Raw genomic sequence first — 17,168 nt, forward strand, 5'->3', positions numbered from 1 at the left:
TTGAAACTACAGGGGAAAAAAAGTAACATTTTTCTGCTAGTGAAACAATGTTGGGAGCAGCAATGGATATGGATATAATTTAAAAAGAAAAGACATTTTAGTCTCAAAAGCTGATTTTGATGATACCAGACTAAATTATTTGAAGTTCCAAACAGTGTAAGTAAAGATTTGAAGTATTTTGTATTCTGTGCCCCCCCACCTCCCCTTCCGCCCCCAACCCCAACCCCTGCCAATACTTGGGAAAACAAGTCCTGAATAGACCGATTTCAATATATTAAAATTCAGCCTAACACAGTAGACCTCAGCATGAGGCTCTGGGAAATAAACCCCACAAAATCTGTAGTTATTCCTCAGAGCCTCGTACTGAGGTCTTTTGTTTTAGACTGAATTTTAATATACATCGAAATTGGTCTATTGCCCTCGAAAAGTCTTCAAAGAATGAGGTCTGAAATCTGCATCAACTGTGTTTATGCTACCACTTATTTTTGTGATTGACAAGGCCATGTTACAGGGTTTTGCAGCAAGCGTATTCAGCCTTCTAGAGCCATTATGCAGGCTTTTAGCCAGATGGGTATCCAGCGTCCTGTGGATGGCCATTTTCTATAGAAAATTATTTTACTTTTCATATGTTGCCTTATCAATTGCTTATTTGAGCAGGCCCTTTGGCACATTTTGGATGGCCACTTGTCAAATTCTGGCTAAAAACCTGCTACTATGGCAACATAATCTAGCAAAACTTACTTTACAACAATTGACACTGTACACTCAAAGGAAAGAGACAGCATCTTTTCTGTACCATTTATTTCATCCCACTCTCAGTGCAAATGTTCCCGTTAAAATAATAGCTGAGAAATTTAACTATTGTAAATTAAGTATTCTGTTAGGCAGCTTTGATTGTAACCAAAAATCTTTCCAAAAAAATATGGTTTTGCAAAGATTGCAATGTATCTGTAAGTCACTCAGTCAGGCCCATTACACTTGAGCTGGTGGTGTGTTCAAGCAGCAACATAATCCCTCCAGCTCTCCATATATTTCTCAGTATCATTTTCTAACACTGTGTACATGTACAAAGTAACTTGAAACTAGTTTTCCTTAACTGCACTTGGACCAGTTTAAAAATTTTGTGGCATTTTCTCAACCAGTCAGATCCAAATGAAACCTGGTTTTCCACACCTGAATGTTGTGGCTGTTTGAATGTAATTTCATTTGATTTTAAATATAGTGTTAGGAATGAGGAAGAGAATTGATAGTTTGCAACTCAGCAAGATCCATTTTGCAAAAACAAAACTATGATCTTGAAAGGTTTAAGCCTATGTTTGAGAAAAGTGTTGACATAAAATAGCCTGCATTTAGCTTCACTGATCCATACAGATGGAAATTTACATTAGTTTCCATAAGTGACTGGATATTGCTGTTTCACCTGCATGGCTGCAGGTTAACCCTCCAAAGTAAAAACTCCCTGTCTTGGACGGCTGGATTTGTGCAACGATTTTGCCCTCTCGGTCTGTTTTGTACAGTTGGTTGCTGAGTGGCAAGCTAAAGACTTCTGTTTTTTTTCCTTGGTGGATGCTAGTTTGGGTTACATATAACTTTACCTTTTTGCTTAATATTTTCAAATACAGTCAAATCCTGCATTACGTGCACCTGCTTTTTATGGACAACTTATTATGACAGGTTGTCATCCTGAACTTAAACAATTTCTTTCAACCACCTTTTACGACACCTTGTTAATGTGAAAACCCTCTATAGTTGCTATGGTGTCTGTATTGACAGAGTTTGAATGTAATAAATTATAATGATAATAGTGTTTAATAATTGTCATAATAATATTATAAGAATCACTTAGAGTATATAGCATACAGCAGTAAAAGTGCATCTGTTGCTCCTTTATTTGTTATACTTTTGGAAACACTACGACAGGCTGTAGAGCTGCTATGCAGACAACCATGAATAAATCCTAATCATTATTGATAATCATTAAATTATTATTACTATTTTTCCTTTCCAAAATGTTTTCTAGTCTGCTATTGGAAAATGCACCTTTTGTTGCATTGTACACCATACCACCCCCCCCCCCACAACCTAACAAGTTATAGCATGCACCCAGTGCCATGTGTTCAATGAAAAATAGTATATATAGTATATATAGTATAAATAGTCATATTAACATATGACTCTGGACAAAGAATGACATTTTTAGGTGCATGTGGGCTGTAACATAAATATTATAAAATCGTTTTTGTTCTTTTATCCTATATTTTGCCAATTTACTAAAAATATTGAATTTCTTTCAACCCCAAATTCTTTCATTTTATTTGTTAAATTGCAATAAGCTCTTCCCAAAGTATTTTGTACCTTGAATCTTAGCTCTGTATTAAATTGTGTGAGCTTTCCTCTCACAGAAATACAAATCAGTATCATTAATATATGAAAAGCATACGTTATAATAAAATATATACTAAACTCTATATTCACTTTTTGTTCTCTTCTTTGCCCCATAGCTAACATGAAAAAACTAACTTTAAATAGCGAATACCTGGCTAACCACTTTATTATTTAAGTAATATACAGAATATAATATCATTGAAAAGTATTTGTTTCTAATGCACAGTACAAAAGGAGAAAGCATGGACTACTTCTACTCATCAAGAGATCAAAAATAAAATACACGACTTGTATAATTTTTTTTTTTGCTATCTGCAGAGTGACAACCTAAAGATAACCCAAAGTCTGTTTCATACGTGGACCTGTAGGAAGCCTGTTGTTCGGCAGAAATATTCAAAATATCTAGGAGACGCAAAAACTGATCTGAAAATTTACTGACTCTTTTAAATCTTTAAATCTCTAAAAGATATAAAATAATTTGAGATTTATTGAGATTTATATTCACAAGAGGTGACTCGGAGGTCAGTGGCACAAAGTGTGGTCGTCAAGTGGACAACTGTCTCCCAAATTGTAATCATTAATGCAAAACTGGAAAACCATAAGTTTAAAAACTGGAAAACCATAAGTTTAGTTTCCTGAAGGAGCCATAATTAACTGGATTTAAACAGGCTTGTAATCCCAAAAAAATCTTGTGTGTGAGGGTCCACTGTGGAAGAGTAGAAATAATCCAGAAACAACATTGAAATCTGTTAACCTCCTAAATAATTTTTTGTATGAATCAGTTAAATAGAAAACAACTGTAAGAAAGCACATGCTAAAAGTCATACTCCTACTCAATACACAGAGTTAGCATGAACTGTTGATGTGTTGCATGAATGAAGAGCATTTACATTTTAGTCACCAAAATAAACATGCAATTTTCCATTCTTTTTTGGGGAGTGTTTGCTAAAAGAAATGGGAAAACAATTTGGTTTTTCTTTTGAGTTATAGAATCATTCTGGTTTAAAGAACTCAAAACACTGAAAATGTTTTCCATTTCTTAAATAGTCATACAGAGAAACCAAGATTTCTACATGATGACATCTAACCCAGTGAAATTGTTGTCTACTTTTTGAGCCCAGACAGAGATCAACCCCTAATTTCTCCTCAGAATATCAATGCAGTGTCAGGTTCACAGCTGATTTGACTAGAAAGTGCCCCAGAGTAGCTAACTAGTATCAGTAAAAAGGCCATGGTCTATTTTAAATTTGCAAATTTGATTGGCCATGCCATGCCACTATTTTTGCTTGTAGTGGATAGTAATAATATGTGTATGATTTTTACCTGAACACTAAGGTTTTTAGTAAGAGAAGGATGGCCTAATGTCTTCACAGCCTCACTGCTAAGGACTGAAAAGAGTAATGTGACAATATTTATTTAACTCTGTGCAATTACCTCCAGTGAATTAATTGAATCTACAATAACCTGGGTACCTTGATTAATGATTCCCGGGTCAATCCCAGAATTAACCATCATATCACGCACATTATCTTGGACACCAGTGAAGAAGATTGGTATTCTCTTGTTGTCCATGTCTTCCAGTACCGTCAGAAGTGATTGAGTGACTGTATAATCAATACTAGTGACCACAGAGAAATCGAGAACAATTCCAGGTGGTGGAGGATCGGCAATGGCAACTGCTTGAACTTCATTGGTGACATGCTCAACACCAGGATAGTTGAGATTGCCATGAACCTTGAGCAAGACATAGTCTCCTCTACTGATCATTTGAACAGATGGCCAAACAACTTGGTACAGAAGGATGCACAGAGCAACAACAATACCAGTTAGAATTCCAACTTCAATGTCATAGAAACAACCAAAAAAGGTGACGGCCAGTGGCACCAGGTCTATGCGTCGAACCTTCCAGATACTTGGTATGATGTGATACTCTATCATGGTCACCACTGATGACATGATCAGTGCTGCAAGAGATGCCTTTGGAATGTACTTGAAGGATGGAGTCAGCACACCAAGGGCCAACAGAACAACTGCCCCAGTAAAAATTCCTATGACAAAGATAAATAAGGGAAAGTTAGATCAATTGCAAAATAGCACATTACTGTTGATCAAAGTAAATGACAAAGAATTAAGTTGTGGGCAAACTTTTATTAACATTTGCTGCAGTCTTAGGTGTGCAAATATTGGAAAACATCAAATTCTTAAAATAATAAAGTATCATCATTTGTCTCACGATGTGTTTACCATTTATAGGTGAACCTCTAATAGGAAGCCACTTAATAGAGGTTGGCCGCTTATTGGTGGTGCATCTGAAATTAGCATGAGGCCTGGTAAATGTGTTTGCCAGAAAATCAAAGGATAGCAACTTTTTTTTTTAGGATAGCAACTTATCTTGGAAAAAAATGTATAATCTCATGAAGATAAAATATGCATTGAAAAGTTTTCATCAGTTGTTGCCTTCTAGTTTACATGTCCTCAACCTTGTGAAAATAATGCCAAACTAATTGTATCAAATTCCTTGTGCCATGTAAAAAGGGTAACGGCAAAGGAAAACCCTGATTGGAATTGCCAAAAGATGGCTGCAGCTCCTTAGTAGAGATGGTATTTGTATAAGATTAGGATTTATCTTAAGTGTAATAGAGGTGGTAGTTTAATACATGGCTGCTTGAAAGTGTTCAATTGTACAGCAACAACTAGCATGGTAAAACTGATGAACTTACCTCCAGCAGGTGTGGCAACCCCACTTTGAGCATTCACCGCTGTCCTTGAGAAGCTTCCCGTCACTGGATATGAAGACACAAAAGAGCTGAGGCAATTGGCAATACCAAGAGCAATCAACTCTTGACTGGCATCAACAGTGTAGCGATTCTTCCGTGCAAAAGCCTTGGCAATTGCGATGCTCTCAAGAAAGCCAATCAGAGGAATGACAGCAAGGCCAGGCCCAAGTTCCTTGAGTACTTCAGCTGGAGTCAACGTGGAGTTCTCGTAACGGAAGCTCAGCGCAGGTGCCTATTTTAAAATAAAATTTGAAATTACACTTCAATATTTTTTAATGAAAACTAATTTATTAGATTGTGATACGAAATGCGGTGTTGCTGACATATCTTTCATGATGTCTGCCCTTTCAACTGACTTTAAGTGCTCTGTCAAATGGGAAAAAAGTATTCAGTTTTGCAATTTACTCCCTTGTGTTCACTCTTCCAACAACCACAATGGTTTCCCCCAGACCTTGGAAATTCTTACCTTATCCCCTCCTCCCCCACCCCCTGTCCACTCACTTACCCCTCCTCTCCACCCAACCCTCTCTGCACTCACCTACCCATCCTCTCTGTACAAACCCACCCACCCACCCACATCTCTTCCTCAAAATTTCCTGTCATTTACTTCATAATTCCCCCATTCCTGACCAACAGTGAACACCACATCTTCGAATAAGGAAGTTATACATGCACCTTACTGACACAAACTAAACATGTTAAATAAAGTTCTAAAATGGTAAAAACTATTGACAGACAAAAATCTTAATGTTTAAGCAATGGTACACTTGACATTTCTCACCCATTAAATCACTTCATTCAATGGATGTTTCCACTACAATTCAAGTGTATGTTCTTCATATTATTCATATTTATATATTTATATATACTTGTTTATCCAAATACATGTATTAATGAATGAATGAAAACTTCATTAAAGTTAAATTAAACCGAATGTTAATATACAGTTAAATGTCCTCTTAAGAAACATTTTATCAAAACTTCGTAGTGAGCATTATTTGATGTAGAGTGTATGGCAAAAGAATGCAACGTGAAAGCAACGTTTTTTGAATGAAATGACGGAGATGCATCGTTTCTATGGGGTTTTCGCGCTTTTGAAAGAATTCTTTTTCTTCGACCAATCAGTGATCCTGAAAAAATATAAGTACTTGTATCAAACAAGGGGGGCAAGAACAAATTCGGTGGCAAAATTTCTATTTACGAAAAAAACACGAACTAAAAGGCTAAATTTCTTTAAGTCACAGAAAAATTTAACGAACTCGATTTAGTTGAGATTTGCAAAGCATTCAGAGATTAATTGCGTTTGATGCGAATTGAAGTTTCTCGACGGTACTGCATTGTTCGGTCAATGATGCGCCGCTTATCACAAACAAGAAAAATATCAAGTAAACATTATTAATAAATACCTGTATAGGTGGCAAACCGGGGTCTATATGCTTCGGTAAAGTGAAAATGTCGGTATGGCCGTGTTTAAAAAACGATGAAGACACTACGCCGGCTATCAGAACTATAAGAGCATTTCGACTGATTGAAATGAGCCACACCGTCTTTTTTGCCGCCTTCATCCACTTTGAATCGCTCGAATCTTTCTGCTTGACCCATTGAAGACGACCGATCTTTCTGAGAGTTACCAGAAATAATATACAGATTATTCCCAAAGTTATGTCCCACTTCCTCGTGAGACCTAAATTCTTGAAGGTGTAGTAGACATTCTTGGCGAATTGACGAGGGATATTTTCTAATCCAAGTAAATCTTTAATCTGGCTGAATGCGATGATTATTGTCGCCGATGTAGTGAAGCCGCTTACGATTGGAATTGAAATAAAATTCACCACGAAACCTAAGCGAAGAAGCCCCATAGAAAGTAAAATAACTCCAGTGAATAATGTTAAAGCGACAACAAACTGTGGTTCTTCAGGTTTGCCGTACGCCGATACCATAAGTGACATAATCGCTGTCGGACCCAGTGTAATGTCTTTACTCGTCCCAAGAAAACAATACACAAAACAACCCAGAAACGCTGAGTATAGTCCGTATTGAGGAGGAAGGCCGGCCAGTTGAGCGTAGGCCAGGCCTTGAGGAACGACCATAAGGCCAACTGAAAGCCCAGCTATTATGTCACATTGAAGAGTCTTGAGTGAATATTCTGGCAGCCAAGCCGTGATCGGAAACCGCTTCTTGAGATATCCTTTCAACATGTGCGGGTGACAGTGTTCCAAGCATTTTCCCTGTAAAGCCGAGCAACTCATGTTAAAATGGCAGACGATAGAATCAAGATTATGCGGAATGCAGTCGACGGGACCGTTCGAGAGTTACAAGCGAATTGACACATCACCTGTTTTGATTTCAGCATCTTGTTTGAGCTTACAGCGAACAGGTCACCGGATAATTCCACCAATCAGCCGAGCGCGACGAATTTATTCATGTATTCACTTGGTTGCCTGCGATACAAAAACAAGCAGGGAAGCAATGTTTGCATGCAGGCAACGTTGAAAATCCAGCTTCAACTGAAGAATTAAAATAATAAGAATAAAGGAAAACTCACTTGTAGAATATTTCGCCGGCCGGTCGACGGCGTGACTCGGATTACTCGTTAAATCTCGCGGAAAACCATTAAACTAAACGGGCTGCGAGATCGTTCGGCAATCTGTCGTGGGTGGCTTTTTTTTCTCTTTAAATATTACCTTGAAACGCGTGTTTCACCCGTTCATCAGTATCCTATGCCAGCAAAACTCATGACGGTCAAAAGAGCCTTGATAATCAAAATAAGTGAAACATGTGAACAGCAGTTGTGACGACTTCCTCAGCAGGGTCTATGGGATGACCGCCACATGATGGAATCGTGTCGGGACTAATATCAGATTTGTAACGTGTTCGTAGACTTGTGGTCTGTTACGTAACTTGAAGGTTTGTAGTGAGATCTGTAAGGTTTAGAGGCAATCAGTTTTACAGTAAAAAGGTTGAGGCGACGGCAGGCATACTGCGAGTTTTATCATTTAATAGCTCTTTAAAAAGGAAAAAAAAACATCACCGCCTTTGAGCAGCACATAATCAATTCACCCAGTGAAATATATTATGCCCAACCTCTGTACTCCAGAAACAATAGAATGGTCAATTTTAATAATAATGACAAACACAAAAAAAACTAGAAGTCCTGAATAAATCATTATAGATGATCCCACAGGGCGTAACAAACGCATTTCTGTTTGCAAACTATGAAATCCTTAAAAGAGGGGGAGAAAGGAAAACCACTGCACACTAACGTTACTTATCAAGTGAACCATATGCAAATCAAAATGTTATCTTCACCGGCACTTTAACAGTAAACAGTTGCACCTGCGGTGTATTTTGCATAGCCCTGATTTTGAACAGATGTACCTGACTTGAAGTGATTCCTATACGGGGTCGTTGAAAATTATGGAAGCACTTGTGATGAGCACTGAAATAGTTTCGAAAGCGTGTCGGTGTTGGTAGAAAACAACATTTTCGCAGTGACATTTTCGCACCTTCTAAGGGTGTTTCACTGGAAACCACTGGAAACCAATGAATTGAATCACTGTTTGGCTATACAGTGAATTTGGGTGCGGTTATCCAAAATAACTCGCTTGTGAAACTTGTGACACCAAAACAGACCACAGTTTCACCTGTTACTCAGTTCACCGTTTCTTCGCTTCACCCGATAATTACAAAAATACACCCTCGTCTTACAGGCAGAACACAATCAAAAGAAGGTTAAAGTACACAATGTTTCTGTCACTACACAGGAGGTCAAAACTCACCGCGTCGAAAACCCTTCAGCCTGTGGCATGAATTTCAGGTTACTATATAGTCAGAGCATTTTATGCACATAAATTTCAATTTAACGCATACTTCTTCCCGGCATAAGCACACGAATGAAAATTGTTTCTTCATTTTATCACGTAGCTTTTCTCTAGATGTTCACTTAAAATTTTCAACCATTCGATGCTTTAACACTTCTTACTAATTCCTTACCACAGCTGTTAACAATCTCTATTTAACTGTTTCAAAAAACTATCGTCTACCTGTAACGAGCAGAATTTAATTTATTTGTTTCAATGATGTTTCAACTCTGTAGGTGACAATAAACATTAAGGGACTGGAGAAGGCGACTGACATCAGACACGGGACTGGAAGAAAGCGTACAGAGGAAAAGAGGGAGACAAATCGAACTGTTGCCAACTTTTGAATATATTTGAAAAGTTCAAGATGTTCAAGTAGCAATGCAACACCTTTCTTTTTATCAATGAAACACTGGCCAGCATCTCGGGTACAAAACGAGGTTGACAAAATGGCAGGTTGCTTCTGATTGGCTAGTGAAGCATGTGGACTACGAAATGGCGTAAGCATAAAGTGACCGAAATAACCTAAGGCATTGGTTTGACGAGAAGCAACGCCAATAATAGCCAGGCAACAATGACGAAGGTTTTTTGAATACTTTCAACCTGAAATGCAGCACATTAGTCCCCACTAGAAGTCATACAGGTGCCCACCAATGTTCACTCCCATCTGTATTGACTTGGGCCAAATATGAATGGACAGGACAGAAAACTTGTACGCGCCACGTTGTAAAATATGTACAAGATTTCCGTGTTAAAGTCATAAACTTAGCTGTGTATGAGCGTATGGGTGTATTTTCATTTTAGGCACAAAATAACTTAGTAATACAATAATCGTTAGTCAAGACATCTTTCAATTTTTGAGTTATTTTTTTGTAAAAAAAAATAACTCTTAGTCGGCGCGTCGGGTATGTTGTGAACGGGTCAATGGATGAGTGAGTGAGTGAGTGAGTGAGTGAGTGAGTGAGTGAGAGATGTATGTATGTCACACCAATCAGATTGGATCTACTACAGACAGCCAATCAAATTTCTTGTTGTAAAGGTAAATGGTATGTGAGAAGATTTGATCCCGATAGAGTTCAGAACGGCCATATTTATTCTTCTATAAAAGAGGAGGAAGTATTCATATATTGGGTTTACTTCGACATTTTCTGTGGGTTAGGCTGAGGATTTTAGTTAAATGAACGAGATGAGCCTTGAGGTTTGAAACAGGACGTGAGTTAGTAGTATGCAAATGCAACGAGATATTTTTACTTTTAGTTACAAAGGTAACTTGAAACTTTTGTTTTTCACAAGGAGTAAATTCAATTAGAGGTTACGAATCGTCGCTTCTAGTTCTTACGACATGTTTTAGAGGGGACGAGACTTTAGATTTGAAACAGTTCTAACGTTTACAATAGTAAGTGCGGGTAACGATTGTTTTTTTCTTGTTGCATGCAAATATAACGAGATATTTTTGTTTTTTAGTTACAAAGTGTAATTTGACACTCTTGTTTTTCACAAGGGAGTAAATTCTATTAGAGCGGACGAATCGTCACCACTCTTTCCCACGAGATGTTTGCTATCTTTAGTAACAAATGGTAACTTAACACTTTTGTTTTTTATATGGGAGTGAATTCAATTAGACCTGACAAGTTATCGGCTATTGTTTCCAGGATTTCAGAAAAATCGACTCGATAACCACGAGGTCTTCCAACACACTGATTTATTCTATCGATCACACATTACAATGATTGAAACTCTACACCTTATACGAGCACGCGGTCTCGAAATCGCGTGATGCAATTGTCACAAATTCTTACACAGGATATTAAACAAAAAAGAAGCTTTCATTTCTGGACGGTTTTTACGTCTCTGCGGTAGCAGTTTAATAGTTTTATTTGATGACATTCATTTCAGTCCGATATTTTTAAAGGTAAAAAGTATGAAAACTGTTCAAATGTTGTTTGAAGACTGCGCGGCACCAAGTTAAAGTGCAATTTAATTAAATCAGACTTTCAACGTGTCAGAGGTTTTTTTCTCTTTCTCTCTATTTTCGGTGAAGTTGTGTTGTGTAAAAAGGTAAATTTACGACTCGTATAAAATGCGAAAAAGTCTCTAAATTAACTTGAGAATTTTTAAGCAAACATTCCTCTTGGGGGTTGGAAGGGTTATGTGATCGGTGAGCATGTGCGCGTGTCACACCGATCACAGTGCGGGTTGTATCAAAGAACGAATCAAATTGCCTGTTAGAAAATAAGATGGTATCTACATTAATCTGGAGACGTGTCAGATTACTGTAGTTTGTTCAGTCAAACATTTTATGGCTTACTATTTAGCTATCTTACCATGACCGATGTAACATCGCAACCAAAAAACTTGTCAAATTAACCAAATCATTACTGTACCATGAATGCTCCTATCTCGGACACTTCACACAAAAAAATAACTCTTGCACGCCTTGCGTGTCTATGTTTACTGTGGCGTTTGCGTTTTTTTTCCCATTCTTTTTACGTTGAAGTAGCAAACGTGACAATATTTCTCGTACACCGTATTTGATTAGGTACTCGTTTTTGTTTTTGTTTTTTTCGCTTTTTCTCGCAAAGGTATAGAACATGGTAGAGATAGAGATGTTCTTTTTTTCAATGCTGAAGATAAATGGAAGAAAATTAGATATCTGATGGAAAATGGAAGAGAAAAAACATGTATTGTTCCTTTTAACTGCATAATGCCAATGCAACCGATGAAATGTGATGCAAATAATCAAAGAATAAAACGTCCTTATTACTACTTGGAGTGCGCTAAACATCGATTTTGAATGTCTCTTAGTTTTAATCACTAAGCACTGAGATCAAGAGACGACGATCTCAGAGAACACATCCTCGTGCGAAATGATCATGTTTTTAAATCTATTTTGAGCTTCGCGTCACGTTGTAAAAGTTATTTTTGTGATGTTCGTTCATCGATGGAGACTGCGACTTCACTGGTTGGTTGGGTGTATAAGAAGGTGGCTGATTAATCCGATCTGGGTGCGCAGCTGTCTACCGCGGTAGAGAAGCTAACAGCTCTCGCGTCCTGTGCTGCCCGTTTGCTTCTGGCCGTGGTTTAGTCTGCGAGCAGTCTCTCTGTTGCTCAAAAATCCAGGGGGAAGAACGCAAAACAAGTTCTTCTCTGCGTTCTTCCCCATGGAATTTCGAGCAAAATAGAGACTGCCCGCAGTCTAGGTCGTGGCCGTGCGACGCTGTTCAGCTCTCTTGGCTTTTCTGTTGACCAAGCTGCCACATGATGATCGGTTTGAGGCAAGATCTTCCCCTGCTTCGACAGGAATTTTTAGGGTGCTCTTGAGATTGTCTTTGAAGCGAAGCTTCGGTCTTCCAACTTGACGCTTGCCTTCTGCCAGTTTGCCATATAAAAGTCCAGCCCATTTTGCCTTCTCAACAAGGTGGGCCAGCGTTTTTGGGATATCAGTATGGTACAAAGGGGGATTTTAAATTGAGTATACAGTATTTTGACGCCAAAATTAGGCCTTTTCTGGGTATAAAGTATACCTTGTTTTTCCAAATTTTGGTATTTCGCATGAATCTGAGGGGAAATTTTGGGCATAATGGTTTTTTTCAGGTATAACACTACCCCCCATGGCCGGCCCTGTCTCAAGGAGGGTGTGTGTGCTGGGCATGTTAGCATGGGAGAGGATCTGTGTCCGGATTCGTTCCTGCCATCTGGTTCTCATAAGCTTATGGAGACCAATCAGTTAAAACACTTTTGCACACATTTTAAAATCGCAGCTTGATTTGAAATAAAGGAAACACATTTTAAATGAATCCTGGTGTTGATGTATAAGGTTATTTATAATTTTCATGCAATTGTTAAAATATTCTCCTTGTACTGAGGATCTTTGTTTTTCTCAACTTTGGGTTGTTTTTAAAATCACTAAGTGAGAGAGGGATTATGTCTTTTCAAAAAGTGCTCTCTTGTAAGTTATTTTTCTGATCTCATAATAAGAATATCTAGATTATGACACACTTTTCGAGTAAAAATGAAGTTAAATGTAATAATTTAATGGTTTCAAGGTAAATTTGTTCATCAAAATAAAGCAATAACAACCACTTGCTTGTGCCCTCAGCCATGTGACACCTTTTGTTACCTTGTGACACCTTGTGGCACCTGGTCACACCTTGTGACACCTTGTGACACCTTGTGATACCTTGTGATACTTCATGATGCATTATGTTACCTTGTGAAATCAATGACACCCTTTTACAGCTCCCAAATTTAATAAACCATTTTAGGCTTGTTTCCACTAGCGCAGAAGTATAACCATAAGCAACTCAAACAGACACAATAAGATGTCCATTATTAGTGGATTTTACTAGCAATATCTCCTAACAAAAGGTGCTACTTAGCAGCACCTCACTGAGTTTGTGTATGTTGCTTTTACACTTATGCTTATGCTTATGTGTCAGTGGAAACCAACCATTTGAGTGCGACAACAAGAACAAGAACTTGCACATGAGGAACACACACACCTTGTAGCATTTTACCCAAAGAAGTTTCCTGTTCATTGGAGTTTCTTGTTCATTATGAAACAAATTTAAAGTGAAAACTACCAAACTATTGTTTGCCTTTTTGTTTAATTTTGTCTTTCAAAAGATGAAACCACAAACGTTCAATTTTTAATTTCAGTCTTCTTGACTTCTTAATGAAGTTTCACCAAGGGGACCTACGTTTCGGGGATGCAGTGTGAGGTGATGAAACATAATAAGTAACAAAACCAGTTTTCAGCAATTAGCAAGCATTTAAAGAACTACCACAGCATTGAAACCATCAGCGACCTACCAACAACTTTTCCATCTTAAAAAAATGCAATGGAAAAGTAGACTTTAATTTTTGAGATGCTCTTCTCAAAGGAGGAGGTTAGCCTTACCACATAACTCCATCTGAACAAAACTATTTGTCTACCCATACATACAATGCTAAATTCATTACTTATTGTAATACCAGTATCACCTCACACTGCATATATTTTAATTAGGTCAGTTTGAATTTTTCACTCATGAAAATGATATCATGGCAACATTGAAATGTTGGGTTGAACTTGAATAAATTATAAACTTAAACAAAGAAATTTCTAGTCCATTTTCTTGGAAAAAAAGGAAATTTAAAAGCACTGATTTGAGTTTTTTCTTTGTTGAAAATCAAACTAAAAAATTTCTCATCTCAATTTTCTGAAGTTATTTCCCAAAAAAATGAGTGACCTTAAGATCCACAATGAACATGATGATCTTCATCTCATGGCTTGCGCAATCCTAGGGATTGAAATAGACTTTACCCTTCACTAATACCCCGCCACTGGCAATGTGAGCTGAGCAGCAACGTAGTGAAAAAGAGCAGGCAGGATTGTATGATCTTGTCCTCCAAATAGACAAGGAAAAGATCCCATGCAGTGTTGTCACCTGAGCACCAGAGGGGAAAAGATTTGGAACCATACAGGCTAAAGCGCCATGGACATTGCACACTGAAGTGGGAAGTAAGGCTTTTGGCTGGTGCGTCCATGGCCTGTGAACAGGCTTTGTCTAAAAGCAGGCTTTTAGCCAAAATGTGTTATAGGGTCTGGGCAAATTAACCTTTTCTTTAGCAACGTGTGAAAATTATAACAATGTCCTCAAAAAGTGGATGTCCATAGGATGCCTGGACACCCATCTGGCTAAAAGCCTGGCTGAAAGGAAGGACTGAGAAGGATTTGGCCATTGCTAGAAAGGCCAAGATGGAACTGAACATGTCAGAATGAAGTCCTCACTGTTGTACATGATAAAGATTGATGGTGAGAGTTGATTTCCCACCCTGTTTGCAATGTGAGGAGAATGAAGTTATTCCACTGGTACTATTGCTGTTGCTAGCAAAGCCACTGCTTGCACACTAGGATTGGTGATTTCAGACCATGCAACTCTGTGTTATCCTAATGTAGTATTACCTTATAACAACTTATAAGCCTGTTATAAACTAAACTTAAGAAATTTGTACAAACCAATAAGTTGTTTGCATAATGTTGTTTTTAACTGTTTTTTTTTTTTTTTTTAAATAACAATAAACTTCATTTTATATATTTAAGAAGTTCTCCCAGCCACAAAAATTTCTGAAACTTTGCCCTTCCATATATTTTCAGGTGGTCTGCTCTGTGTTTTAACAGGGTGACAACCCCATTTTTGCTGTGGAACTTAAGCGGGAACTTAAGTTAAGGGCAGTCAACATTTAACACTTAATGACTGGTCCCAAGAGAAACAGTGAATTTTGTTTCCCAAGAATCTCAATGTTTCCGGACATGAAGTCGAGGGAAACATTGAGATTTGAGGGAAACAAAATTCACTGTTCCCCAAGGGACCAGTCATGAAGTGATTTGTTATACAGCAAAACAAATGGATCAAACATGTGGAAAACAAATAATCACTTTATTGACAAATGACGTCCAATGTTGTCCGCTCATGGCATTTGGCGAGAAACAGTTTCATTGTTAGATGTCATGTGACCATGAACTAGACAATGAATGGGCACGCTGCAACGGAAAAAACGCTAGCTATATAACAAGATTACTTGTTCTAAAAGGTCTAGATAGCAGCAGACATGCAAAGATTTTAAGGAAAACGACCAATTTTTTGAGTTTGAAAGACATGTTTCGACAGAACTTCTGTCATCTTCAGTTGAATGAATGATTACAAAGCAAGTTGAATAATAAGTAGGCAAAAATGCTAATTAAGACAAATAGTAACAACAGAACGTGAAAAGGTGTAAATTAAAAGGATAATTTTAGATTTACATGGTGTATCTATGTATACCATGTAAATCTAAAATTATCCTTTTAATTTACACCTTTTCACTTTCTGTTGTTACTATTTGTCTTAATTAGCATTTTTGCCTACTTATTATTCAACTTGCTTCGTAATCATTCATTCAACTGAAGATGACCGAAGTTCTGTCGAAACATCTCTTTCAAACTCAACAAATTGGTCGTTTTCCTTAAAATTACTTGTTCTCCACTTAACATTAATTGGAAATTTAGGTTTGATCCCCCCTTCTCCCCTCGTTAAAATTCCAATTTTGTTGCAAAAGAGTCACAGCACTCCAGTTGCTTCAGTTCACATTACTGTCAACATTTGAATATACCAATATAATTTATATACACCAACCTTAAAATCTGGAATTCCTTTTTCTGCTTCAGGTGTCATGGAAAATACGTCCAGGCGTCCGGTTGCTGCTTGCACTGCTTTCACGACAGCTGCAGCTAAAACGACAACTAGAGCGTTACGTCCTGTAGACACAACCCACAAAAATTTCCTGCATACTCGCTGCAAAGTGGTGTCATCTTTGTCCTCATGCCACTGGATTCTATTCAGCTTCTTTAGGATAACTAAAAGTACAATACAAACCGAGCCCAGTAAAAGGTCCCAGAGATTGGTTTTTGCAATGTTTTCAAATGTTTCGTAAACACACAAGTAGAAAGCTCTTTTTATGTTCTTCAATCCCAACACGTTCTTCACTTGGCCAAAACCAATGGTAATGGCAGCGGCAGACACAAAACCGCTAATTACTGGCAAAGAGATAAATCGTACGACGAAGCCAAGCCGCAAAAGGCCTAAAGTGAGCTGGATGATACCGCAAAATAAAGTCACAGCTACAGCAAGTAGTGTAGAACCATTAGCATAGCGGGCCACCATCAGTGACATAATCGCTGTCGGACCAAGGGTGACATCTTTACTTCCACCGAACACACAATAAACAAAACAACCGAGGTAAGCAGAGTAGAGCCCGTACTGTACGGGGAGTCTCGCAATAGTGGCATAGGCCAATCCTTGCGGAACCACCATTAAACCTACAGTCAACCCTGCGATTACGTCCCTTAGCAGGCTGGTAAAAGTGTACTTTGGAAGCCAGGACGCCATTGGAACGTGTGTGAGAAGACATTTTTTGGCTGCCTCCCCGACTCTCGTGTACCTTTCCGCATTAGAATTATCGCTGCTTTCATAACTAAGTAAGGGCGATGCTTCCGTAGCCACGCTTTGGAGCTTGTTGGATTCCCTCATGATCTTCGATGTCCTTATCTGTGCTACGTAACCGACGCAAGGTGTTCGTCACCGGTTTGGTAACCTTTTTTCGAAGTTTTATGAGGCAATCGGGT

General features: G+C 38.0%; 1 protein-coding gene across 3 annotated transcripts; it reads right to left on the reverse strand.

Moving 5' to 3' along the window:
- Positions 1–2,073: 2,073 nt before the first annotated feature.
- LOC145489797 (sodium-independent sulfate anion transporter-like) lies at positions 2,074–17,073 on the reverse strand. Of its 3 annotated transcripts, none has more exons than XM_081468852.1 (4): positions 16,180–17,073; positions 6,569–7,390; positions 5,106–5,394; positions 2,074–4,433 (listed from the first exon to the last, which is right to left on the reverse strand). In XM_081468852.1, exons 1-4 carry the CDS (start codon positions 17,071–17,073, stop codon positions 3,802–3,804), a joined length of 2,637 nt encoding a protein of 878 aa, XP_081324978.1. In that variant the 3' UTR covers positions 2,074–3,801. The 3 variants fall into 3 exon arrangements, with proteins under 3 accessions (XP_081324978.1, XP_081324977.1, XP_081324976.1); XM_081468851.1 differs by lacking the exon at positions 16,180–17,073 and adding an exon at positions 7,498–9,265; XM_081468850.1 differs by lacking the exon at positions 6,569–7,390.
- Positions 17,074–17,168: the final 95 nt, after the last annotated feature.

The sequence above is a fragment of the Orbicella franksi genome, chromosome 6 (genome assembly GCF_964199315.1).
Source record: "Orbicella franksi chromosome 6, jaOrbFran1.1, whole genome shotgun sequence".
NCBI classification, from domain to species: domain Eukaryota; kingdom Metazoa; phylum Cnidaria; class Anthozoa; order Scleractinia; family Merulinidae; genus Orbicella; species Orbicella franksi.